General features: G+C 49.7%; 1 protein-coding gene across 1 annotated transcript; it reads left to right on the forward strand.

Annotated features, from left to right (window-relative positions):
• Positions 1–1,927: 1,927 nt before the first annotated feature.
• Positions 1,928–25,269, forward strand: LOC134556291 (pinopsin-like). Its single transcript, XM_063408686.1, has 4 exons — positions 1,928–4,567; positions 6,185–6,513; positions 20,035–20,271; positions 23,437–25,269. Exons 1-4 carry the CDS (start codon positions 4,249–4,251, stop codon positions 23,626–23,628), a joined length of 1,077 nt encoding a protein of 358 aa, XP_063264756.1. The 5' UTR covers positions 1,928–4,248; the 3' UTR covers positions 23,629–25,269.
• The last annotated feature ends 882 nt before the right edge of the window (positions 25,270–26,151 follow it).

The raw sequence follows: 26,151 nt of genomic DNA on the forward strand, positions 1-26,151 counted from the left end.
CACAGCCTGTGCTGTGCACCCTTCAGAGGGGACAGGGGCAGCTGGCACAGGCTCAGCTGCTTCACCTGGCTTTTGGAGCCAGGAGTGCAGAGGGGTGAGTGGGTGGTCTGGTAACCTACTAAATGCCCTTGTGGGGCTGGCAGCAGGGAGGGTTTTCAGGAGTCACTGCACAGGCAGTGCCCCCCCGCTCCAAGCCCTCTCCTGCCACACTCTCCAGCTGTGCTGTCTCAGGGCACCAGGGCACCCACAGCTGTGGCAGCAGGGCAGCTTCTGATGGCTCAGAGACTCCCCCTGCATTTGCCCTTGCCCTCTTATGAAAAAAAAAAAAAAAAAAAAAGGAATTCTGGAAATGTCTGTAACGTGCAGAGCACAGGGACCTCTCTGGCTTTTAGCACATCCCAGGAGCCTTAATAGGCCTTGAAAAAAAAGATCAAGAAAAAGTCATTAAGCTTTTTCCTTGTTTCCACAGCTTATTATCTACCTTCTTCTTTGACAGGCTCTTCTGGATTCAGCATAGGGCAAATAGTGCTTATGCCTCCCAGCTCCTCTGTCTTGCCGTGATATGAAAGGGATCCCGAGGATGCCCTGCTGTGAGAAATGTATCCTAGGATACCAGTCACTGACACATCTGTTCAGAAGTGTTGTTGTCTCAAAGGCTGAAAGAGTTAAATCCTATTTTCTCTTGGTTTTTTCTTTTTTTGTGTGTGTGTGTTTTGGGTTGGGGGTTTTTTGTTGTTGTTATTTTTGTTTTCTTTTCTTGTTTTTCTTCTCTGTTGTGAGCAGAGGCTCTGCTTCATACCCCCTCTGTAGCCTTCGAGCTCTGCTCCAGGAACTTTCCCTGCCGTGCACCCACTGCCTGGGCCCCAGGGAGAGGGAAGAGGCCAGGGAGGACTCCAACTAGCCAAAGCCCTTCCCTTATTGCTCTTTTGCACAGGGAACACACATTTTCTGTACCAGACTGTCTTTGACACAGATATTACTGACGTTAACATCCCAAAAAATATATTGATTTTGCTTTTTCTTCACCTTTTTGGCATCTATTTACCCCCAGTGCTAATCTTTTTAATGGTTTGATCTTTTTTATGGTTTAAAATATTTTTTATGGTTTGATGTACATTATATTTAATTTCCAGGTTCTCTGAGACACACATTCCACCCCAGATCCCTTCCCTGGCATGGAGGGCCATGGTACCACTCAGGTCTGCTGTCTCCACAAGGACCACAGTGCTGTGCTCACCTGTTCCACCACACCCCGTCTTCTGGGGAAGCTGAAAGGCTGGAGAGGAGTACAGACCACAGGTCTGCACTAACAGACACCACGAGAACAGTGTTTTGCAGAGATCTGACACCCTGTGTCAGCAGCCTGATCCAGGCTGGAAGGACATCTCTGAGACACTCTGGGGCTTACAGCCCTACAAGGATGTGATGATTTATAAAGATCTTTGTTTTTTAAAAAAAGAGTCTTTAAGAAATAAAAAACACAACCCCAAAACTTGAAACAAGAATTACACTCATTTCTGAGAGCAGCAAGAGGAGCTGGCAGTGGGAAGTAGAGCTGTCACATCCTTTGTGACAGGTAACCCAAGTTTATTTTATGTCAAAACCAACCAGAGTTTTGCTTCTACTGAATTTTCCTGTCTTTGTCCTGCAACATTTAATCCTCTGTGATTCATTACATCCTGATTTACTGAGATCAGAATAGATAGGACCAGAGAGAGCCGTGTACAACATAATAATCATGATTCACATAAGCCTCTTAGTTCATGTAAATTGTAACTTTTCAAATGCTAGCAAAGGGAGTTCTTTTCATTATCACAATTTCTCTGGCTGTAATTAGTCCTGTAGGAGGATTATTACTTCTCTTATCATTAGAAGGAGAGAAAAGATAATTTGCCACAAACCTGTTGACTTCAGCGCTGTTGGTGGCTGTGGCTGGTGGGATTTCCACGTCAGGACAGGGGATTAACAGCACAGCACAACCCATGGAGTGGTGCGAACCAGAGGGAATCACCTGTGTCTCTTTCCTGCCCCTTTCCAGCCATTACCACGGTATTTGCGTGGGAGATGTGTTTGGATGCTGGCTGGACACTCGGTAACCGGCAGAGGGGCACAGCAGCAAAGCTGCGGCACCGGCTCCACCTGCGGACAGCGCGTCCAGCGCTGCCACTCCCGCGGCCAACAACGGGAACGCCACCTCCCCTGGGCATCGTCCCCTGGGCATCCTGCCCTGGGCGTCCTCCCCTGGGCATCGTCCCCTGGGCATCCTGCCCTGGGAGTCCTCCCCTGGGCATCGTCCCCTAGGCATCCTGCCCTGGGCATCCTCCCCTGGGCATCGTCCCCTGGGCGTCCTCCCCTGGGCATCGTCCCCTGGGCATCCTGCCCTCGGATCGTCCCCAGCCCTGCCCTCGGCCCCAGCCCAGCCCCCGGCCCGCGGGCCCGGCCTCCCCGCGCTGCGCTCAGCGCTGCCAGGGCAGCAGGCGCCGGGCAGAGCAGCGGGCGCTGCCACAGCCCGCACACGGGCAGAGCACCGGGCAGGGGACGCACCCAGCCCTGCGGGAGAGGGGCCGCCAGCAGAGAGCCTCCTGCAAGGCGTCCGTGTGGAGATGAGTTCCTCCCAGAGCCCCGGCACAGCGCCGCTCTGGCAGTGCCCAGGGGACACGGGTCGCCCTGTGTCTGGCTGTCCCACACTCAGGCCGCGTCTCACGGGCATCCTGTGCTGATTTCCAGCCACTCGGCCAACCCATTGCTCCAGGCAACCTGGAAAACCCTTTTCCGCAGGGATCCAGTGCCCATCCGACTCGGAGCGGCCCTGTGCCATCTTGTGGCCGTTGCTAAAATTGAGGGAAACGTAACTAAATCGCTTCAGATGCCACATTTGGGTTAGGCAATTCCTATCCTTTTTACAGAGGAGAAACCAGTTTCACCAGCAGCTGTGAATTCCAGCCAAGTTCCCAGATGATCAAGGAGACAGACGTGCTGCACTGTAGCACCTTTTCCCCAAACGAGTTGGCAAGTCCTTTTGCCACAACATATAGTCAGTGATACGATTTTCCCGGTGAAATGAAATAGTCAGATCAAACCCATTTTGCATCATCAAAACGACTTTTTGACCATATTTTCAGTAAATAGTCTGAAACCTCCCACAGCATTTTCTTGGAAAAATGGACAGCCCACAGCTTGGACAGGCACAACCTTCATTGCATTAAAAACAACCTCAAATCCTGCTGCAGTTCTGGACCCCTCACTCCATAAGACTTTGAAGGGCTTGTCCAGAGGAGGGCAGAGTTAGTGAAGGGTCTGCTCCCCATCCTCATTTTTTATCTAAATGCAGAGTTTCAGGTGACTGACCTCTTGTGCTACTTACACAGTTACATTTATGATCTTCAGAAATGCTGATAAATAAAAGCATCACGCTGGACCCTGTCCATCCCCTTAGCAGCCCTGAGGAAAGGTGAGAAGCAGCCAGCTTTCCCAAAACGCAGGGGTCTGGTTTAAAAAAACAACAACTTGAAGGTTATTACAAGTAGAAATACTCTGAACTGCCTTCTCCCTGTAATATACAACCAATTAAAAAGGGGGGAAAAAGAAAAAAAAGAAAAAAAAAAAAAAAAAAAAGAAGAAGAAAAAAAAGAGGAGTTATCAGGCTTCACGTTCTGCTGTTCAGTACTAATTGCTCATAGCAACCAAGCTGCAGGAAATTGGACAAATTCACTTTATATTTGCAAACACAGAGAAAAATTCCATTTTGAGTAGAACAATGGGGGTGTTTTTTTTCCCTCTAGGTCAGCATATCAAAACATTAAAATGTTTGAGAGTGCTCTCCTTACTGAAGGGTAGGATGTGACCAGAACTTAGATTTTACAGAACTTTAACTGATCAGAAATACCTTGCTCTGTAGCAGGTTGGCAGTTCAAGCTTCACCTTTCCTGCCCTCTAGCAAAGTCTGGCTCAGCCCGTGCTCCTCACAGCTTTACTCTGGCAGTTCTGCCGGCCGAGCTGAGACTCACACATCGCTCAGGCGGTGCCTGCACGCAGCCAGCGCTGCGCTTCTGCTTCACCGACACGCTCGGCTTTGCCGCTGCGCCCCTCGCTCCGCAGCCCGGCCCGAGCCCGGGGGGTGTCCAGAGCCCCCCGGGGGTGCCGGGCCCGGCGCTGCCGCTCCCCCGCGCTCAGGTGCGGCGCCGCCGGCCCGGGCGGGGCAGCGGAGCGCGGAGCCCGCTCCTCTCTGCCCGCGCTGGGAGCGTGGGGATGGCGGCCCCCGGCGCTGCCGCCGCCTGCGGGGCTGGCCGGGACGAGGCCGGGCGCTGCCTGAGCCCCGCGGGGAGGCTGGCGGCCACCGTGTGCCTGGGCGCCGTGGGCAGCCTGGGCTTCTGCAGCAACCTGCTGGTGCTGCTGCTCTTCTGGCGCTTTCCGGCGCTGCGCTCCCCCATCAACCTGCTGCTGCTCAACATCGCGCTCAGCGACCTGCTGGGCTGCGCCCTGGGCACCCCGCTCGGGCTGGCCGCGGGCGCCGCCGCCGCCCCGGGACCCGCCTGCGCCTGGCACGGCTTCGCCACCGCCCTCTGCGGTGAGTGGGGCCCGGACACCGCGGGACGCGGGGCCGGCACCCCGGGGAGGGGGCACGGCTGTGCCCGCGGGGAGGGCACGGGACGGGACAGCGCGGGGACGGGAGGGGACAGCCCGGCGAGGGGACGGGTAGGGGACGGGGGGGGACAGCCCGGGGACGGGAGGGGACGGGACAGCGCGGGGAGGGGACGGGACAGCCTCGACAGCTCCGGAGAGGAAATGGGACGGGACACCCTGGGGAGAGGACGGGACAGCCCGGGGAGCTCCCAGAAGAAAGGATGGGATAACACCGGCAGCTCTGGGGATGGGACGGGATAACCCCAGCAGCCCCGGTGAGAGGACAGGATAACCCAGCAGCCGGAGGCGCAGGCGGAGAGCGGCGGGCGCGCCGCAGCTCGGGCCGTGCGTGGGGACACTCGGCCCGCCAAGAGCACAGGGCTGGGGGAACCTTCCCGGCTTCTGTGGTTGCTGTGCTGGAAAAAGCCCAGAAGCCCCCGGGCAGCGTTAAGTGTGAGTCCTCATTCAGGCTCCACAGCGTGTTTCCAGAGGCTGCAGAAGAGCTCTACAAACTTTACCAGCAGAGCATCCCTCTGCCCATCAGTACAGACCTGAACAAGCCCAGGAACAAAGTTCAGCCTGGCATGCAGGCTTCACACAGCCCCTTGGGAGACACTGACACTGCTTATGCACATTCTGAAGAGATATTTGCAGCAGCTGCAGTTTGGATGTTTGCTGCCATCTCTTTCCCTCATGAAGTTATTCAGGGTAACAAGCCAAAATTGTGCATGTAAAACCTTGGCAAGGAAGGTTCAGCAGGAGTGTGTCAGCAGCCAGCAACATCCCCTTGTACCTGCCGGCATTGCTTCCACAGTGCAGCTGGGAGGTGTGTGTGGAGGGAAATTGCAAACTCTGACATCAGCTTTAGAAATTACCTCCCCTCCAGCATTTCTGCATGCAAAAGAAGCCTTTGATTTGCTTCTGGTGGTTTTGTTGCCCCATTGGTGTCTGCTGGCAGTATCCCAGTTGCAGGAGACCCATAACTGTCTCTGCAAAGGCTCAGGAGCTGCCTGCCCCCCGAGGGGGCACAGGGGGCTTCAGGGCATGGGTTTAATCTACAGCTCTTCACTATGCAGAGCATGAAATCTTTATGAAGACCCTGTGGGGCTGCACTTCCCCAAGAAGGGTTCAGAAGGCTGCACTTCGGAGCTGGCAGAGGAGCACCAGATCAGCTCCACACTTTGGGCAAATCCAGATATTAATCTCGAATTTTACATGTGCAGCTAGAACCAAATCTGATGGAGAAGCCAGGATTTTGCTGCAGGTCACACACAAACACACACATATCCATTCAGACAGATGTGCCTAATTACTTATGAACATTTATAACTGACTGGCTTTGGTTGGACACATGTTTAAACACCCCCAGCTTTTGGTGAGTGGGGTCAGGTCTCAGCACCTCTTGCTCTTAGGGGGACACTGCCAGTCCCAGTCCTTGCCCACCTTGTTTCCAAAGTCAGTGCCATCAGTCTCATCCATAGCTTGAAATATTTTTGGGGGAGACACAGCAAAGCCTTAATCCATTAATTTTTTGCTGATCCAAGTGTCTGGTTTGGTGCAGGCATCATCTCGCTCGTCTCCCTGGCTGTGCTTTCGTATGAGCGTTACTGCACCATGAGCAGAACAGCAGAGCCTGACACCACGAGCTACAGGAAAACGTGGACAGGCATCATCCTGTCCTGGACATACTCCTTGCTCTGGACTGCTCCCCCGCTTTTTGGCTGGAGCAGCTACGGGCCAGAAGGACCAGGGATAACCTGCTCTGTGAACTGGCATGCCAAGGATGCCAACAATGCATCCTACATCATCTGCCTTTTCATCTTCTGCCTTGTAATCCCTTTTGCCATCATTGTCTATTCCTATGGCAAACTGCTCTGTGCTGTCAGACAGGTGAGTTGATTCCTCAGCTACTGTTTGATTGTGACCCCAAACCAGGCAGAAGCTGAGGATCCCCATTTCCCACCTTTAGAACTCCTCTGCTGTCAGATGTGCTGCCACCCCTGTGACTGCCCTGGTGACAGGCTCCAGTCTACCAGGGCTTTAGTCATACTCAGATGTGTTTGTACAGCTGGAGGTGATGCCTTGGGGCGGCTCCCTAGAACAGGGGCTGGACAAGATTCAGAGAATAAAGTGGGTGTTTATTAAAGGCCTCCAACAGATGCACCTTGGGCACTCAGAGCCTCCCAGAGGCTGCACCCAAGGTGGACGTTGGTCACGAGTTTTTCAGACAATTCTAAGTTTGGTCCATTTGCATATCAGGGGTTAATGCTCCAATTAAAGATTCGGGTAATGAAGTAATTTACCCCCAGTTTGCTTCCCCTCAAATCACTTTTGTTTATACTTTTGTCTGTACTTTCCAGTGCCTGAGACAGTGAGGAGTCCTTGGATTTCAGGCCCAGAGCGATTATTTTGTCTGAATAAAACAGAAGAGTAGTTGACAGCCTATGGAGCTTTAGAGTAATACCCTAAAGCAGTACAGGATTTGAAAAATATAAAAGTTGAAATCCTAAGGCATCAGAGGTACCTATGACAGCATCACAGATGAGGGAAGTTCGCCAGAGCATTCTAGATACTTTAAATTACCCCTGCTTAAAACCGGGAAAGATGTACCTACCTTGATGAGATTGGTCCTAGGATTTAAATCTGCAGGAATGCAATGGAGAGGTGAGCATCATCAGCAGGTCCAGCTGCTGCATGGTCAGTGGAGAGTGTGGGAGCTGTGATTTCTGACTTCTGAAAGCAGAAAAGTGAACATTGCAAAAAAAGGCTGCTAAGAAAATATTCACATATAACCAAGGTGCTGGTGGGATCAGTCAAAGAAGGAAGATGTAACTTTACAAATACAAACTGTGAGACATACCCTGGACATGAAGCAGATAACCCTGGACACAAAGCAAAGCCAGTCCATAAATGACCATGAGCTTTTTTTTGCCAAGATAAGGAATGTTAGGTTTAAATATTGCTACCCCAGTGGAACATTTGGTACCAAACACCACCAGGGCAGCACTGTCAGGCAGCAGGAAATGTCCGTGCAGAGGTTTTTCCTGCTTTGTGAAGAACACCTGCCCTAAGCCACGAGTCCCAGGGAGTGATGGACCAGCACTGGCTGCTCATGGCACAGAGATACTGGGAGCATGGCAGCCCCTCCTTGGGGACCAGTCTGTGGACAGGCAGGGCCTCTCCCAGCACAAAGGGATCATTCACCCCCTAAACACCTCCACACTGGGTCCCTGCACCCTGGGAGCCCACCCTAGGCTGGGCTCCAGCTCCATCAGCGTTACCAGACCTGGCTTGGGCTCACCTCGAGCAGCGAGCACCTGAAGGGTGAGAGGGAATCAGATACAGATCACTGTGTGAGCCACATTTGCAGATGTAAACGTTTAATTTAAGCTTATTATTGCTTAGGGACTTCAGGCAAAAACAAATTAAATCAGTGGAGATGTTTAAATTAATCCTCATACACCCCCCAGCCCATTGTCTTGTTACAAATACCTTTCATTCCCCAGAAAAGCCAGCTCAGTCCTCTCTGGTCACCCTTTGCTGTGAACAGCTGCTTCTCCTGCACCACCATGGACCAGTCTCCTGAGTGCAGGCAAGAGCTGGATTTCATAGGTCTTCAGTGTTTTCCATCTTTTAAAGCTAAAAATACTGTTTTAGAGGTGCTGCTTATTGCAGGGTACTCACAGCAGCTGGGGCTGGAGCAGAGAGGCTCTTCCTCTCCAAAGTTCCTCAAAGGGGCAAGAAGCAGCAAGCAGACCTGCTTTCCTGTCGAGGGCTGTGCTGCTGTGTCACAGTGATCCCCACAGCTCAGACAGACTCTCCTGGCTCTGCCCTCTCCAGTGCCAGCAGAACATTCATTTCTGCTCGAGCTGCACCCGTGCATTTTACATCAAATGCTCTTCCCACTGATGCAGCCATCACACAAAATGTTACATTTGGGCTCAGGAGAGTCGTCTGTCTTCAGGACAGCTGCAGACATTAACCAGGGTGAGTTACAGCTGCAGAGCTCAGCAGCTTTAGCAGAGCCCTCTGTGAATGCAGTGAGCAATGGGTGAACTGCTCCACCAGGGACCACAGTGATGGCAGGGGCTGTTACCCTCCTTGTCAGATGGATGACAACTCTAAAGGTCAGGAGCTGTCTTTCCTATGCTCTCTGGTCCTGCAGAAACCCCAAAACATGGGAAAATAATATGAAAATTGTTCTGTCTGGCTCTAAGTTATCCTTTCAGGAATGGGGGATTTTCCACAAAGAGGGGAAGTCAGGACTGGATGGTCCTGTGGATGCACCTGGGCTCATTTGGGAAGCCAGGAGAGAGGGGAGGTGCAGAGCAGAAGCCTCAGAGCCTCTCCCATCCCCAGTGCTGTGCCTGTTCCTGACCCAGGCTGCTCCCAGCTGCTTGTGCTGCTGCTCAGGATCTCCCAGGGCAGCAAGGTGCAGAAGCAGCAAAATCCCTGGTGTGTGTAAGAGAGAGAGAAAAAATGAACAAAATAAGCTCCACATGCCAGCTTAATATTTAAGGAATTGAACAACATGCATTTGTGCTTTTAGTGGATCCTAAATTATAGGGAACACTCTGTAAGCCTTTAATGGTGCTCTCAGCTCCTGCCTGTAACTGAGATTATCTGCACCACTTACAGGAGTAAAACTGTGCTGGGAGATCAGGGTGTTTGGTTTCAGCCAGGCATGAAAAATTGTATCCTTTCGCTTGACATTTGTGTTTTCATGCTCTGCTTTCCGACCTGATTGTCATCATGGGAGATACACAGGGGTGCTTAAACTCTTGGAAATCGGTCCAGGCTCCCATTCCCACTGCATTGCTTCAAGGTTACAGTTTCCTTAAACTTGAAGAAAATTTTCACCACTAAGAGCAGATCTGTTTGTCCTCTCATGTCTTGTTTGAGGCTGGCAGGCAGTGGCCAGAGGGCAGGGTTTGCTCTGAGCCATTTAAAATGAGTACCATGGGAGCTGGGGTTGCAGTATTACAGCACACTGTTGACAGTAAATCTGAATTCTGAAAACCACCACTAGAAAATGAGGGCTGTCTAGGACTCCAATCACACTGAGTTTAATTATCTTGTTTCTGAGAAGGCTTTCTGCTTTGGTACAGGTTTCACAGCCCTGAAGGACTGTGCAGGGCCCAGGCAGAAGCAAAAAGAAGGCTGCTGCTGTCCTGGGGAAGCGAGAGCACAATGCAGGTGTGCCCTGGCAGACAGCTGGGTGAGGGTGCATCTCTGCTTCCTTGGCTTCACCACGGTGCCCAGGGCATGGCAGGAGGTGGCTGTGCCCCCACGTCCAGTCCCGTTCCTGAAAGGCAGGAATCTGCCAGCTGGGGCTTGCTGCAGAGCAGGGATGCTTTAGGATGGCCTTGGGTTTGTGTGCAGCCCCCACACTGAGTGTGCAGCCCCAGAGGAGTCACAGGATCCATGCTGCATGCCACAGCAGAGAAGCTGCAATCCCTCAGCTTAATCACTCTGGGAGAATTACAGAATTTGTGAGGGTTTGGAAATGACAGAAATGCAGCAGAGCCTGGGAGGCAGCCGGCAGCCAGGCTGAGCCAGCTGTGAGAGGCAGAACAGCAGAGCTGCTTCTTCCTCTGCAGAGCTCGGTGCCTGGGAGGGCCTGGCAGGCAGGCAGGGCCAGGGGCTGTCGGGGTAACCTGTTCCAGTGCTGCCTGCAGCAGGGCAAAGCCTTGGGACGTGCATCTGGGCAGGGCAGGGAGGCTGGATTCATCCTCATCCAATGCCTGGTTTGAAAAGTCGTGTCTGTAACTTCTGCAAAACCCCTCCAGCCAGCAAAAACAGTGCATGGGGACTCTGAAAGACACCTTTGGCCATGCAAACAATTAATGGGCTGCCAAGAAACAGTAGTTTAGAATTTCGTCTAGTCTAGAATTCTTCTAGTACCTGTACTTGGTGGCCAGCTCTGGGCTTACCCTGAGGTCAGGAATGTCCTGAAGAATGAGGGGCTCTCCCTGGCCCTTCCTGTGTTTCTGCACCTTGCACAGCCCCAGGTGTGGTGTGTAGAGGTGCCCAGTAAAGGCCTGCCTGAGCAATCCACCTGGTCAAACATGATCTGCATGCCAGATTCTGGCTGGAAATAGCCAGCTCTGAAAGCAACGCACAGGCAAAAGTCATGAATCCTGCAGGAGACAACCGTTCTGCTACCAGGTTTTGGAATAGCTGTAGTTAGCACACGCAACCTTAAAAATGCTTGCTGGAAACAGATAAATCATTTTGTGAGCACAGGGGTTAGAAAGTCATTAGTTAGAGTCATTGACAAGCTTGGCTGAGTCCTCTCACATGACTTGTCACAATGCAAATATAATCAATTCCAGCCTTTGTGTCACTGTATTACAGTGTGGTTGGGTTTTTTCCCCTTTAATTCACAGACCACCTACTCTTCCATTGTCTCCTTGACAAATGAATCTGAGGGCCTGCCTTCAAATTACTGACCAGTGTCCATCCAAGCAGATCAGTGCACGGCTCAGTATTCTGCTTTTCTGCACAGCCTCCTGCCCTGGGTTGAGTCACATCAGGGTAAATCTACCTCGAGCAGTAACTACAGGCCAGGCAGGAAAGGCCAGCACCTTGGCATGGTTTCCACCAGCCCTTGCCCCCTCGGGTGTTACAGAAAAGAAAAAGGTGCAGCGAGGAGGCATTTGATGTGTTACACGTTAATTTCATTAGGTCAATTAGCAACTGCAGCAGTTTCTAGTGCTGGGGTAAGCGCTTTGAACCGCATGGGCAGGAGGAGCTGGGGGAGAACAGCGGTGTTTGCCAGCAATTCCCTTCCACTGGCAGGGAGGGGAAGGGTGGTCACACTGCTCCTTCAGCACGGGACAGCGGGAATTGCCACCATGAACTGAAGCTGAGCTGGGCAGGTGACACTGACACATCCCAAGGGCAGGAATCAGGACAGCTCAGGCACGGGAACACCTCAGACACCGGGGAAGAGAAAATCAGCCGGAGACAGCTGAGCCCAGAGGAGCTGCAGGAACGCGCAGGTCAGGAGGGGAGAGGGAAATCACCTTGGATCAATCCACACGCGCAGGATAACCAGGAATTGGCTTTCCTGGCTTCTGTTGAGGTCAGTCCCAGGGAAGGCGCGGCGGGGCTGTTCCTGCATTCCCCCGCTCGGTCGGCAGCAGGAGCTCTGCCATTGCAGACGATCGTGGCTGGCCCTGCTGCGGGAGGGATTCCTTCTGTGGAAGGTCTGACACCTCCGTGCGATGCCTTTTGGGCTGCCTGAAAACAGAGGACTGACACAATCAAGGGAATAAAAAGCAGTGATATTTATTGAAGGGCCTCCAGGTACATTCAGGGCAGACAAAGCTCCCCAGGGGCTACACCCAAAAATGGACCAGGGGTCAGAGGTTTTCACACTTTTATAAGTTTGGTCCATTTGCATATCAGGGGTTAATGCTCCAATTACAGCTTCAGGTAATGAAGTAATTTACCCCAAGTTTGCTCCCCCCAACTCACTTTTGTTTACATCTCTTAGGCCTGAGGCAGTGAGGTGTCCTTGATTCCCAGGCCTGGAGAGGAATTGTCATGTCTGACCAAAATGTGAGGACAGTAGCTCACACTGTGTGTGGCGTTTAGAGTTACACAGTAAAGAATTGCAGGATTACAAATACATGAAAAGCATAAAAGCTAAGATCCTAAGGCCCCACGTGAGTACACAGCACATATGCAAGGAGGGCCAGGGCCCCAGTGCTGGCTCTGGAGCAAGGGGCAGCCCTTGCCCCTCTCTGGGATATGTGATTCCCTGCAGGATTTCCCTCAGGAGGGGCAGTGCCTGAACTCAGCGGCTCCCGGGAGCTCAGGGGAGATGCCCCGTGCTGGGTGTGCCACAGCGTTTGTCCAACAGCAGTCACCTACCTGAGGAACACGTGGAGGATTTCTCCAGGTGAAAACACAGCAGCTCCTGTAGCACAAATATTTTTCCGCAGGTGCTCCCAGACGCCGGCAGTGTCGGAGCACAGGCAGTGAGGGCAGCGAGTCTGGCAGAGTTCTCCCACAGGACAGCAGGGAGCAGCCGAGTCCTGCAGGCCCAGCTCCCCTGCCCTCCTCCCCTGGCTGCTCCTGGCGCTGTCACAGATAACCCTGAGGAGGCTTCCACTCCAGGGGGAAGAGCAGCCTCTCACCACAGCCATGGCTGATCAAAGAGTCAGTGCAAGGTGCAGAAGGAGGGGAACCAAGCCAGAGTGAACATCAGCGGTGCTGAGGTGTTTTATTAACCATTCTCACAGGCTCTGCAGATCCCTGGCTCCAAAGGACACCCCTGCACAGGAAGCCCCAGGCCTGGAGGTGCCCAGGCTGTGTCTCAGGGCGCTGTCCTCAGAGGCTGAGGAGTGAGGCCACCCTTACAGCCCAGCCAGCCCCAGCAGCGCTGCATCGTGCCCAACTCACTGCCCCAACCTTTGCAAACAACCAGGATGGATTATTTGAATATTCTGGTGCTTGAAATTAAAAATCAACCCCCTTCAGTGATTACAGGACCTCTCCTTACAGCCCTCTATGTTTATAACAGCAAGTGAGGGACAGAATTGAGATTTATATTTTGATCTTAAATCAAGTGCTTCACCCTTGAGAGGACAGAGGTGGGTGTGAGAGGATGCTGCGAGCACTTCAAAGGGTATCTGAGCCAGAGAGCTCCTCCCTACACACCACAGGGCCCTCACTGACCCCTCTAGCACCTTCCAAGCCCTCTCAGAAATGAGAAAAATTGCTGCTGCAGAGGTGAAAGCCATCAGCACAGCAGAGGTGAAAGACCTCAGCACAGCAGATGGAAATGGATTTCTTCTCTCTCACCTCCCTATAAGCTTTGGCAGAGGTGTGTGTTAATACTGGAAACAGCAGCTTCCAGGGAGCCATCAGCAGTGGATGGTCCCTGCACGGGCTGTGTGATCCCCTGCCAGCCTGAGACTACCTCCCTTTGCTTATAGCCAGCTTTGAGTACTTTTGGCCAAATTTCCGCAGTACCATTCTTGTTAATTCACTTACCACAGGAGATTTTCCACAGGCTTCATTTACAGGAAAAGAAAAGATGATTTGCAGAAGCAAAATCTTCACCCCACTCTCAGAGCTGGGCAGCACCAGGAGCACAGCCCGAGGGGCAGAAGTTTTGTTTGAACCCACCAAACCAGTGGGTGTCCTCTCTGTATGGACAGGCAAACTTGGGATGTTTTGGTGCAAACCAAACTCATCTAGGTACATGAACATGCCCTGTATTTAGGTTTGAAGCTGAGGCATGAGCATCAGTGGGATTTGGAGCACATTTTGCACTCAGGAATGGTCACATTTGTCATCTGGTTCCCTTTCCCTAGCACAGCCAGGTGAGGGGGAGGTCTCCACAGCGTTCCAAAAGCAAGGAGATGCTCAGGGCAACCCAAACTCTGTGTCAATAACTGAGGCAGAAAAAGGTAGAACAGCACAAGGAAAAGGCAGGGGGAAATAAAATGTTTGACTAGAAAAAATGATAATTTATGTGGACTGTTGTCAAGCTTGAGTGATACAAATGTACTGATGTGGCTGAGGATCTCTCTGCCTTCCCCATGCCCTCAGAAGAGAGGGGGCAGCTCTCAGCAGGTCACAGACATCTCTGCTCTTGTGTCTCTGCTTGGGCAAGGAGTAGGCAGGGGCAGTGCAGGGGAGCCCAGACACCTCCAGCAGGGAGAGCAGAGCACCTCCAGACTCGAGGCTCAGCTCCCTCAGCCCAGCACCTCTTCTGCAAAAGAAGGATGGAATTCTGGTTGAAATTATTCAGCAGTTGGAGGCAAAAGCAATTTTTAACAGATGTTTTATTCCTTCCCATGCATAAGGTGTTCCATTATCCATAAAAATACACATAGTCCCAGGCAAGAAACCAAGAGTCAGGAATGCTGTGGTTGTGGAAGGAAGGTGCAAGGCTCTCCACAGCCCGCAGACAGGCTTGGAAATCCTGAGGAAAGGTTCCCAGCCTTGAGAATAACTGTGGGGGCTTGCCCTTGAAACCAATGCCCACTATTTGAAATCAGTTTCCGTCTCCACTCTCTCCTGCCAGCTCAGCTTTGCTGGGTGTGCAGCTGGGGCTGGCAGAGCCCCCAGCGCCAGCCAAGGCAGAGCAGGAAGCTCTGCTGCCCCTGCAGAAAAGGTGCTGCATTTTCTGTGACTTTCAGAGGACTGAGAAACCCTTTTCATTTCACATCTTCTACAAAACATCACCCCCACCTCACGTTCCCCCATCCCCCCCAAAGCATGCAGAAATATACATAAATACATAAATACATATACATACACATACACATACACATACACATACACAAATAGACACACATATATAAATAGACACACACACACATAAATATATATATATGTATATAAGTCAGAGGGGCTTCTAATTGTCTGCCTTCGTGTAGGAAAAACCTGGGCCCCAACCAGTGGGGACAGGGCTTAGTTGGTGTTGCACAAAGGGCAGCACAAAAGGTTTGTCTTTCACTCAAACAAAGGAATTTAAGATTTTGTCATCACTGATAAAGCTAAGCCTCATGGTATGCCAGTTTACGAGATCTAGTGCAGGTGTTCAGCACGCTGGGAATGTGGGAAGCAGAAATTTCCAAGTGACAAATCAGCAGTGCAGCTGCTTTTTGCCTCATGTCATTTTGAGTCTCCAGCTTTGCTCTTCCCCATCTGCCCCTGTGCTGTCCTGCAGACTGATCTGCTGAGCCCAAGGCTGTTTCATCACTGCTTTGTGGGGTAAAAGCCCCGGGTCTGTCAGGAGCAGAGCTCTCCTCTCACAGACAAGCATTAAAACAGGCATGGAACAGAGCTGGCAGCTTGCTTTCCCACTCTCCTTTTCATGGCAAGGCACTGAATGGATGGGACTTCTGGGAAAGGCAGTGCTTCACTGTGAATGCAGGTAACCAGTTTCTGGCTTTTGTGGTTTTACTTAGAGGCTTTTAAGCATAACTCAAGGATTTGAATGTTAGGAGGGATAGAAAAAACTTCCTTAAAAATAAAATCTAGCTTGTTCTTGCAACAGTTCTGTATTGGGAGCGTCAGCCATTTATTTCCTCTCCAAGAAAAATTGTTTTTAATTAGTATTAGGACAGATCATGAAACTGTTAAACCAGCACTGAATGACTGCCCACTGTTTCAGAACTTCAAGGAAATTCTCAATAATCATGGAATCATAGAATGGATTGTGTTGGGTTTGAAGGGACCTTAATGATCACCTAATTCCAACCCCAAAGGGTTGAGGATTTCCCCTGAAGCTACCTATGTTTATCCATACCTATCCAATTTAGCTACCTATGTTTATCAATTCTTAGAAGCAGGGCATATGCTGATGGGCAGGGACACCAGGAATTCTCACATCCTCTTCAGAAGAAATCAGATTGACCTTCACTGCACAGGCTATGCACTTTAATTGCATCTCCATTAGGGTACAGCCTGGTTCCTCAGTACACATTCAAACAACCCCAGCCATGAATTCTCCAGGACATAGCAGAAGGGAGTATATATGATTTCACAGCTCTGGGCTCGTTCTGATGGCCAGGCAGTGATGCCTGAAGGGGCCCAGCTGCTGCACAGCCCAGGAGTGCCTGTGCTGCCCCTTTTGTCTCTGCTTTGCTCAGAGGGCTCAGCTGGCATGCTCAGGCAGCACACACACAGTTTGGTTGAGGGTTTTTTCACTTTATCTCCCTTATCCCATCGTTTCTCAAGGACCATCCTCTCAGCCCCATGAGTGTTGCTGTCAATTCTCCAAGGTCTAAATAGTGTGGTGGTTTCACAAACAGACAGGAGCAAACACAGTCACTCACTCAGCTGAGATTCTCATAAAACCCTGGAGACTGAGGAGTTCTTCACAGTGGGAGCTTCAAGGCTAAACCTCCCAGGTGGCTCAGCTGTGCTCTGGATGTGACTGAGCATTTTCCACACCCAGTGCTGAAAACATGTGTTTTACTTTCCTAGTAAAGTGATGACCCTGTTCTTTCTGCACAGTGTCAGCAATATCTGCCAGGGATTTGCTGTGTCCACAGTGACCTCTCTTCAGACCTGTCTTTATTGTCTGGTGCATTAGTCACTCATCCACATCCTCCTGCCTGTGCCTTCCTGTGCCACACCACACAAACACTATTTGTGAGCATTGCTGCTCCTGCACTGGGAGGATGGCTGTGTACAATGCCAATTATGGTCAGGAAAATTTTAAACAAGGCAAATTAATCACTTCTGCAGGCTGAATCACCACCTTGAGGTGCTTCTCTGCAGGAGAAATCACCAAGAAACTTAGCCAATAAAAAATCAACACCCATGGGAAGTAAGATAATAAAACATTGTAAGAGCAAGATGGGACCAGGGCTTCCTGTTCCTCAGTCCTGCTAACTCAGTATACTGGGCCACTCATCCAACATATAGAAGGTGTGATACAGAGGCAAAATAAATTCTAGGAAACTGAAAAGGTCATTTTAGAAGAAACAGAGACTCGATTTCCAGTGAAGAAAATACAAAGTTTATAAAAGCACATTTTTTATGGCTGTTTTCTGTACAAAAACCTACAGAAATAGTGAGTTTTTAAAACAAATTTCTTGCACAGCAGAATTGAAGTTTGGGGTTTTGACCAAAGCAGAAGCAAAGGACAGTGTACAGCAGTCAGGGCACAGCCAGGGAACCCCTGTGCCAAACTCTGCAGTGGCACTGCTGCTGTTACCCTGAGCCAGAACAGCCTGAAGTGACTTTCCAGTCTCCATGGGCCAGCAACCAAAGGCATGGGCCAGACTTGTGCTCTTAGCTGGAAGTTATCAAGACAAAACTAAACTAAAAGCCCACAGCTTTCATCAGCATCATTTTTACACAGCTCTTTGCTTTGTCCATCTCCAAAGGGGAATCTGATGCCAGGCACAGCCCACAGTTACATGGCATGGCCAAGCCACCATCTGCTGGTGGGGAGCAGCAACAGTTCAAGGTTGCTGGGTTTGGTGGGTTTTGCAGAAGTTTTCTGCATGTGTGCCAAATATGAATATCTAAGGTTTCCTTACTGACCAGGGGAGCCTTGCGGTTGAAAGCAAAAATACTTCAAGGAGAGGAACAGAAGTGGGAGGATATTCAAACTTTCTTGCCCCATAGGATGAAAATAATAATTTCCTCCTGCTGGCAAGGAAATTGAAACCTTTCTTTGCTTACTTGTGAAGCCATTCCCTGGCATCAGCAGCCTGAAAGCTGCAAGCTTTTCTCATTTTTTTTAGGAAAGGATAAAACACTTCAGAAGTCGAGAGTGATACTGGTAGAGTTTACCTGCGAAGGGAGCATTGCCCAGGTGGAAGATGCAGCAGCAGAAGTCCCTGCTGGCTTTAAGCTGCCCCAGTGGCCAAAAGCAGCTGTTCCTCCCTTGCCGCTCCGTGCCCCACTGCAGCAGGGGGAGCAGAGATGTGCAGAGCAGGTATTACACAGCTCCCTGTGACCCCAGCCCTGCTCAAGGTTACTAAATGGGAAATCCCTCCAGAGTCCTCCTCCCAGGCCTCACACCAGCCTGGTTTCCATCTAGAAGGCATCAGTAAAACTTTTGTCCCCTCTGACCCCACCTGAAGGAAGAGGTTGTTGCATTTCTTTTTCTGAAATGGACAGAAATCAATAGAACCAAAAAGAGCTTTTTGTTTTCCTTGAGGTGCTCCACATGCAAGCCATCAGCCACCACCTGCCCCAGGTGCTCCCTGGCACAAGGGGTTGGACAGCAGGACCTCAGGAAGGCACAAAGAAACAGGGATTTGTGTGGGGATGCAGAACCCTGGCAGCTGGTGCTGATGCCTTTCAGTGCCTCTCATCAGGAGCCCCAGCAACCAAGAGCACGTGATGCAAAATGCAGCCCCTCTCTTGTCTCCATCCCTGTTTCCACCCCAGCCCAGCTGTTTGGATTTCATCACACAGCCTAAGTGAAGTTTTATACCAAGGTGTGCCAGACTAAAAAACTCCACACACAGGGAATGTGCCCCACAAAATCCTTATCAGCTCCCTGAGATACAGTGTAAGAAAGAAGATAAATGTGAGCTTTCTGTTTGAGATGTCTGTGAATAAAGCTGAGCTACTGGTGCCTGTGGGTGGCTCTGAGTGAAATATTCACTTTTCACTAATGGAAATATTTTGATTAACAACTTTATTTTCCTAGTGGCAAATACCATTTTTTTTTCCTTTTAAATCACAGACAAGTGTCATAAAAGACTTCATTTGCACATTAACAAGATACTTAAAAAGTACTTGGTATTTGAGTTCCCTCAGCAGATATGTTCTATTTTTTGAACAGTTTTGGTTAGGGTTTTTAATTAGTCTCAAGGTGACTTCTAACACTCAAACACATCCCAACGGATTCGCCATAAAACTGCTTGTAATCAGTTCCTCGTGCTTCCTGCAGCACTGCTCAGTGCAGGCATTACAAGCAGTCCCTGGAAGGCCTGGCTTTCAAACCCCTGAAAACCAGGAAACAAGGGTGAGGCACAGGCCAGCAGTGGATATATGCAGAGGGATTTACTTTCAAGCATGTTTGAGCCCAAAGTCCAGAGGGGGAGCCTGTTGTAAATCACTTTAATTCAAATGCTGCCTCTTTCCATGGATTCAGGGAAGGAAGTTCTCTCAGCCCCCTGTGGTTATTGCCCCAGTGCCTGTGGGTACAGAGCACTTCATCCCTGCTGGGGGATCTCTCCTGCCAGGGCTGGGATTTGGAGTAAGCTGAAAAAGGCTGTTGTAGATTAAGAGCACTTTTGCTGGTCCTGCTGATGCCTTATGATTTCAACTTTTATGTTTTTCATATATTTGTAATCCTGCAATTCTTTACTGTGTAACTCTAAACTCCATACACAGTGTGAGCTGTTGTCCTCACATTTTGGTCAGACACAGCAATTCCTCTCCAGGCCTGGGAATCAAGGACACCTCACTGCCTCAGGCCCCGAGAGATGTAAAACAAAAGTGAGTTGGGGGAGTAAACTTGGGGTAAATGACTTCATTACCTGAAGCTGTAATTGGAGCATTAACCCCTGATATGCAAATGGACCAAACTTATAAAAGTGTGAAAACCCCTGACCCCTGGTCCATTTTTGGACCTGGAGGTCCAAAAGCCACAGGCCCTGGAGGGCTTTGTCTGCCCTAAAGGTATCTGAGGGCCCTTCAATAACTAGAACTGCTTTTTATTCCCTTCATTGTGTCTGTTCGCTGTTTTTAGGCAGCCCAAAAGCCATCCCTGCCTGGCTGCTCTGAGCAGCGGCCGCCACCCCAGAGCTGCCGGGCTGTCCCCGCTCCGAGCCGTGCTGTGCCTCCCCTGTGCCTCCCCTGTGCCTCACCTGTGCCTCACCTATGCCTCTGTCCCCGCTCTGAGCCGTGCTGTGCCTCCCCTGTGCCTCCCCTGTGCCTCACCTGTGCCTCACCTGTGCCTCTGTCCCCCAGGTGCGCAGCAGCATCCGCAGGGGCCCGGGCCGGGGCCGGGAGCAGCGCGCCCTGGTGATGGTGATGGTGATGGTGCTGTGCTTCCTCCTCTGCTGGCTGCCCTACGCCGCTGTGGCACTCACGGCCACCTTCGGGCAGCCCGGGCTCATCCCCCCCGCGGCCAGCATCGTCCCGGCCATCCTCGCCAAGAGCAGCGCCGTCTACAACCCCATCATCTACGTATTTCTGAACAAACAGGTCAGTGGAATGCTCTCCTTCACACGTTTGGATTCAATGTATGCAAGGAGTGAAAAGGTACCGAGGGAAGATAAAGAGAGCATCACGGACATCACTCAAATCCACGAGAGGGAAGCTCTGGGAAAGGGCTCCAAGGAGCAAATCTATTCAACAAACCTGGGCCTTTGGAAGCCGGATGGCCAACTCCCCACATGTGCACATGGCACATGATAGGTCCTTCCTTTCCATTGCACAGTGTGACAGAAAGAGAAGAAATCTGTGTTCTGGCACGAGTGAGAGCACCAGAAATTTTCTGAGGTGACTCAGATCCGTGAAGCCTTGCAAGGATGTGAGCTGTGGCTGCCCTAGCACAGCACACTGCCCACAGTAACTCCTCCTCTTCACACCACCAGCTCTCCCCTCCCTGATGTATTCTTTTAACCCCCCTCAAATCCTTCAGGCACTCTTCGGTCCTGCTGCCCCCTCCTAAGAGCTGGTGGGAGCCATGAGCAGTGAGGATCTGCCTGAAAGCACTGCCAGAGGAGCTGGAGCAGGGACAGCACACAGCAGGCAGGAGCTGGGGCAGACCATTGCACAGGGACAGAGAGTAAAAGTGAAGATCAGCAGAGATCTACAGAGAAAAACAGAGAGCATCAGAGCTCTTCCAGTCCTCAGCCAGGTCCAGCTCCCCCAGCCCACGTGCTCAGGCACTTTCCATCGATCTTTGCACTGCTGGGACTATAGCAGGTGGATCATTTGTTTCTCCGAGTCCAGCAAATCTTCCACTTGAAATGAGTTTTGGAGGCTGTTAGGAAGCACAGACAGTGAATTTCTCACTCTCTCTTGAAAACAAATGATGATGGTAAAAGATTGATTTAAGTCTGGCTTAAATTAGCTGTGGGTGTTTTTACTGGGACATGAGAAATTCCCAGGGAGTGAAAGTTTCCCTGACACCATCCATCATCTCCACTGCATCCATCAGCTCCACTCACTGCCACAAACAGCTCAGGGCAGTGCAGCCCCTTTCTGCAGAATTCCCTGACATCTTCCCTGGGATAAAGCACTTCTTTCCCTTCTCCTTTATTATTAACTTTTGAATAAACTCTCTCATGAAGCCACCTGGAACACTGGAGAGCTGATGCCTTCCCCTAGCAGGGGAAAAGCCCCAAGCACACCAGCACACAAAGGGTAACTCTGACCCACTTCAAACACATCCAGCCCTGGTTAAATCCAGGGAGGCAATTCAGAAATCACAGGCTGATCTTAACGTCTGCATGGGCTGGAAAGAGCACTCCAGAACAACACAGACTGTGCAGAGGAGTTTTCTACAGACAATTCTAAATTAATCTTTTTACTAAATAGCTTGCTGAGAGGCAGCAGCTAGACACAAATTAAACTGGGTTTGTCCATGTCAGACTCCTGAAGTTCGCCATAAACTTTTACTACTAGTGCTCCATATATGCTTCATTCTGTTTGCAGAGGTCTTTTGTGGTGTTTTTGGTTTGGGATTTTTCTTAAATTCCACTTGGTTTCCATTGCTCAGTTAGTATTCTAGCAGCAGTCGTGCTCAGGGTTCCATTCTCAGTGCAGAGTAAGAGGTCAGTAGTCTGGGTCTCTCTGCACTCAGGAGAGAACCTCAGAGCAGAGGAAGCTGCAGCCCCCAGAAGTGCCCAGCAGGTGAAAGCAGGAGGTGTTGGTCATCAGAAAACCACATTCAACACCAGAGCATTCCTGAGGCTGTGGAAATCCATAGGAGATGCCTTGACAACTCCCACAGCTGACACTGCCCTCGAATTCTGTGCTATTCTGAAAACAATTCCATGTCCAGGCTCCCCCCCTACTTTGGTAAATGCTCAGGAATCTCCAATCAGGCTGGGTAAAATCCAAGAACAGGCCAGACAAAATAAGATTCACAGGGAGGAAATGCATCCAGGCAAGGACTAGGTGAAGGTTGAACAGACTGAAGAGACCCTCAAGCTGTTACAGAAATTTACTGGGGATTAAACAGCTGCAGAAAGGTACCTGGGAAGAGCCATGTGAGCTTGACCAGGAGGGGAGGGCGTAAAGCAAAAACTAGAAAATTTGACAGTACTCCCCAGAGTTTTGAAGCTGCTTAATATTTCAGTGCTCAGTGGTGAGACGCTGATGAAAACTTAATGATTATTACAAAGTAAGTGTTTAATCCTGAGAAAATGCAGTGCCTCACTGAAAAAAATAGAACCTTAGCTGATGAAAAATTCGTGTAAAACTTCTAAAAAGCCATTTTCTACAGCAAGCAAGGCTGCTGATGAAAAACCAGGAAGATTTTTCACTTGGCTGTTGATAACAAGAGTTGTCAGAGCTTGTTGCTAGCAGCTGTGTTGCACAAAGAATTACCAGTGAAGTTGTTTTGGACTGTTTAGTGTAGAGGGATCAGTTATAAGAGTTTGACCCTGCAGCTTTAAGGAGGCCATGGACACAGTCCACACCACCTAAAATACCCACTTTTTCAGCTGCAGGCAGTTTTCTTACCTTCATGCTTAGCACATTCCCTCTGCTCTCACATACACAGAATGTTTTGCAATGCAACTGAAATATCCCTCCATTTACGGATATGGAACCAACCCCTTCTGAGAGCTTAAACCAAGTTTTCACCTTTTCCCTGGTCCAACACAAACCAAAGCAGCCAGCAGCAGTTTCACTGGTACTCAGTTCAATCCACACCACACCTTTAGCAGTGGGACATCTCCATCACCTGATGCAGGCCAGCACCAGGGACTGCCAGCTCACAGAGCCTCGGTGCCACAGCAGAGCTTTCGTCAGCTCAGGAGGTGAAAGGACCCTGCAGACCCTAAAGCAGGCTGCAGAGCATTTAGTCCCTTCTATTCTCTGCATTGCCACAAAGCCAGGCATGTTTGTAATCAATAAAAACAGGACAACTGTTTCAGGTCTGTAACCTGCCCCACAATTTTGCTTATGGCTCTCTCCCCTCTGTACTACTTGTGCTGAGGTCAAAGTCTCTTGGCACAAGGACATATTTTTTTCTACAAAACATTTCAACCTCCAATACAAAATACTATCACACCCATGTTGTTCCAGAGCTATCCCAGGAACTTAATTAATACAAAGATCATGAGATAAAGCCTGTCTTATAAAACCTAAGATGAATGAAGCTCCTGCTAACCTACTGTTCTCTTTGTGTGACAGTTTTACAGGTGCTTTGTGGCTCTCCTGAGATGCAACAAACCCACTGTGAGCTCCTTGCCCAGGTTAAAAAAGCAACAACAAAACCCAGGTTCTGAGGACCTCCTGCCAAAGCCCAGCCAAGCCCACCCACCCCAAAACAGAGATCCAGAGCGTGGTGCTGTAGGACAGCTCCAAGAAACAACCTGCCCGTGAAGAGAGGAGGCAGACAGGCTCTCCAGGAGGGAAGGAGCAGCTTGCAGAGGGTCCTGCTCTCCCTGGTTTGGATTATGCTCCTCCAAAAAGTCTCACATTGCTTTGCCATACCAACCTGAATAGATTATGACAAGCTATGCAGTTACAAAGTAAAGCTCTACTAAAATTTAAGTATTGGTTATGTTTCAAACAAATTGTAGCTGAATTTTAGGAAAATAAGTATTTTAGGGACTTTTCTTTTTCATTATCAGCTTACAAAGTTACTGCACCAAAAAATAACTTCCTCCCCAACACTCAGTGAGGAAGCAACTCTGAATGCACAGCACTCATCTGGGTAAAGTCCTTGTCTCTGGAAATCTGCCAGTCAGTGAGCATCGGGAGAACACAAGAGTGATTCCAGCCCTTCCTAGCACTGTGGGTCTGAGGGCATCCTGGAGCCACAAGGGCCAGGGCAGGCAGTGAAGGGATCAGTGAACCCTGCAGCCCTGTCAGCAGTGGGACAGGGTGGTGTTACCCACAGCTGTCCCCGTGACCCCAGCAGGGAAGCTTGGTGGGGACCTTCCACAGGATCTTTCCCCTGGAGCATCTTGGGGAAGGAAGGGACAGCTGGTGTCTCCTCCAAACAGAAAAGCCTTGGAAAGCCCCAGAAGTGCAGCTGGAGGAAGAATTATGAACAAACAAACAGGGAACAACCTTCTCCCTCATTAACTTGGAGCAAAATCTCAATATTTAGACAACATTTTCATCCTAGATTGGAAGAAAAACATGAAATAGCACCATTTTGTGAAGAATTACTTTTCAAATCCCAAACTACGTGGAAAGGCCTTCTTTCAGAGGAGTTTCACACAGAAGCAAATCCACAGCCCTGCCAGCCCAGCTGTCAAAAACTTGTAGCCAACACAGGGGTCTGTGTGAGTGAACACTCTGTGCATATCACTACCTGTTCCAAAAGGATATTTTTGATTTTTCAGATGATCAAAGCCGTCTTTTTCTTGCAGGGATGTGGGTTTACTTTTTCTTTGCAATATTAACAAAAGCTTCCTTGTAGTCACAACATTATTTCACAACGTTATTTCTTTTTTTTATCCCTAAACCATGATTGTACGAATAACCTAAACAACACCAAATGTTTGAAAATACAGAAGCAGAAGCCATGAATTGAGGCTTTTACTGAGGTTGTATTAGTGGATGAAATCAAAGCAATAGATGCACTTACTGCTAAGCAATAACAATCAATTATTTAGTCCCAAGCACATATTTTTAAAGAGTAGTTTGTTATTTTCAGATCAGAAAGTATGCCAGGAAATTTTCAGTTCATCTTTTCCCTTGGTATTGTCTCTAGGTGGATTGTTAAATTCCAGTATGAATTTCTACATTAATAATAACATTGCAGCTCTGTGACTGGTGGTTTTTGTATATGCAAGGATCTGTTCTGTCTTAGAGCATACAAAATCTGGCGTTGGTAGATGTCTCTGAGGTGTTAAATAGTTCATGGTTTGTGATAAAAATGTATGTTTTCAACACAAATTGTTGGTTTCTGTTCCATTAAACCTGTAACCTGCTGCAAACAGCACCTGAGAGCAGCTTGTAACTGCCCTGCTTGGAAACATGCAGGATGTTGTAGCTGTAAATAAAATTATTCTCCTGTGGTACCTCACCAGCCTTATCTCCTGAACAACTCACTACCCAAGCCCTCACACAATTCTCAAATTTGGCACCAAAGGGACAACAACTGCACTTGACTCGTGGTGCCCAACAGCTCCTTTGGGATACTCTGGCCAATTTGCTGGATAATACGATCTAGGTGATACCAGTTGTGAGAAACATCCAGAAAAGGCCATACACACACACCAGCACAAGCAAAACAACACAAATATCCCCAGATTTCAATTTACACTTCCAAAGGGAGAGCAAAATTCTCCTCCTGTATTTTTTGATGAGTGTACAGCTCTGTACTTTCTGAGATTTGTGAGCAGCTTGTAATTCCATTTCAGCAGGTAGATTTGCTGCCTGCAATGCTGTCATTAAAAGAGATGATCATTTCATAACCATTTACCTGGATTTTTTAAATCAAAGCACTGTAGCTGTGTAACCACCAGTATCAGCTGTTCAACAAGCAGTCATGTCTTTCCTTACCTGTTTTTCAACACCTTCAATATACAAAAAGTTAGCTAAATGACTGAAATTCACCCCTAGCACTACTTTGCATCCTTTTTTTTTGTGATAAGGAAAAGCTGTTTGGCTTTGAATGCAGGCATTTCACTGCATGCAGACTCAGTCCCTAGGATATCCCAAGAAAGACTTTGTAGAGTTTTCAGATGTAAATCCAAGAACTGGGTTTAGACTCAAGCAAAACTGATACCAGGAAGGAAATGAACATTAAACAGTTCCAAGCAGCCCCGTTTCCTTTCGAGCTCTCCCTTCTTAGCACCGCCAGGAGTAACAGAGGATGATTTCAGCACAGCCACCCCTCACAGGGAGGAGGGAGCCTTGCAGTGTCCCTTGGGACACGTCAGATGTCAC

This window comes from Prinia subflava, chromosome 11 (assembly GCF_021018805.1).
Source record: "Prinia subflava isolate CZ2003 ecotype Zambia chromosome 11, Cam_Psub_1.2, whole genome shotgun sequence".
Classification (NCBI taxonomy): Eukaryota; Metazoa; Chordata; class Aves; order Passeriformes; family Cisticolidae; genus Prinia; species Prinia subflava.

Bases quoted from the DNA above. Each gene is read 5' to 3' on its own strand.
- LOC134556291 (XM_063408686.1), top strand. From the start codon at position 4,249: ATGGCGGCCCCCGGCGCTGCCGCCGCCTGCGGGGCTGGCCGGGACGAG. The intron at 4,568-6,184 runs GTGAGTGGGGCC...GGTTTGGTGCAG, and splicing joins CTTCGCCACCGCCCTCTGCG to GCATCATCTCGCTCGTCTCC. The intron at 6,514-20,034 runs GTGAGTTGATTC...TCTGTCCCCCAG, and splicing joins TGCTCTGTGCTGTCAGACAG to GTGCGCAGCAGCATCCGCAG.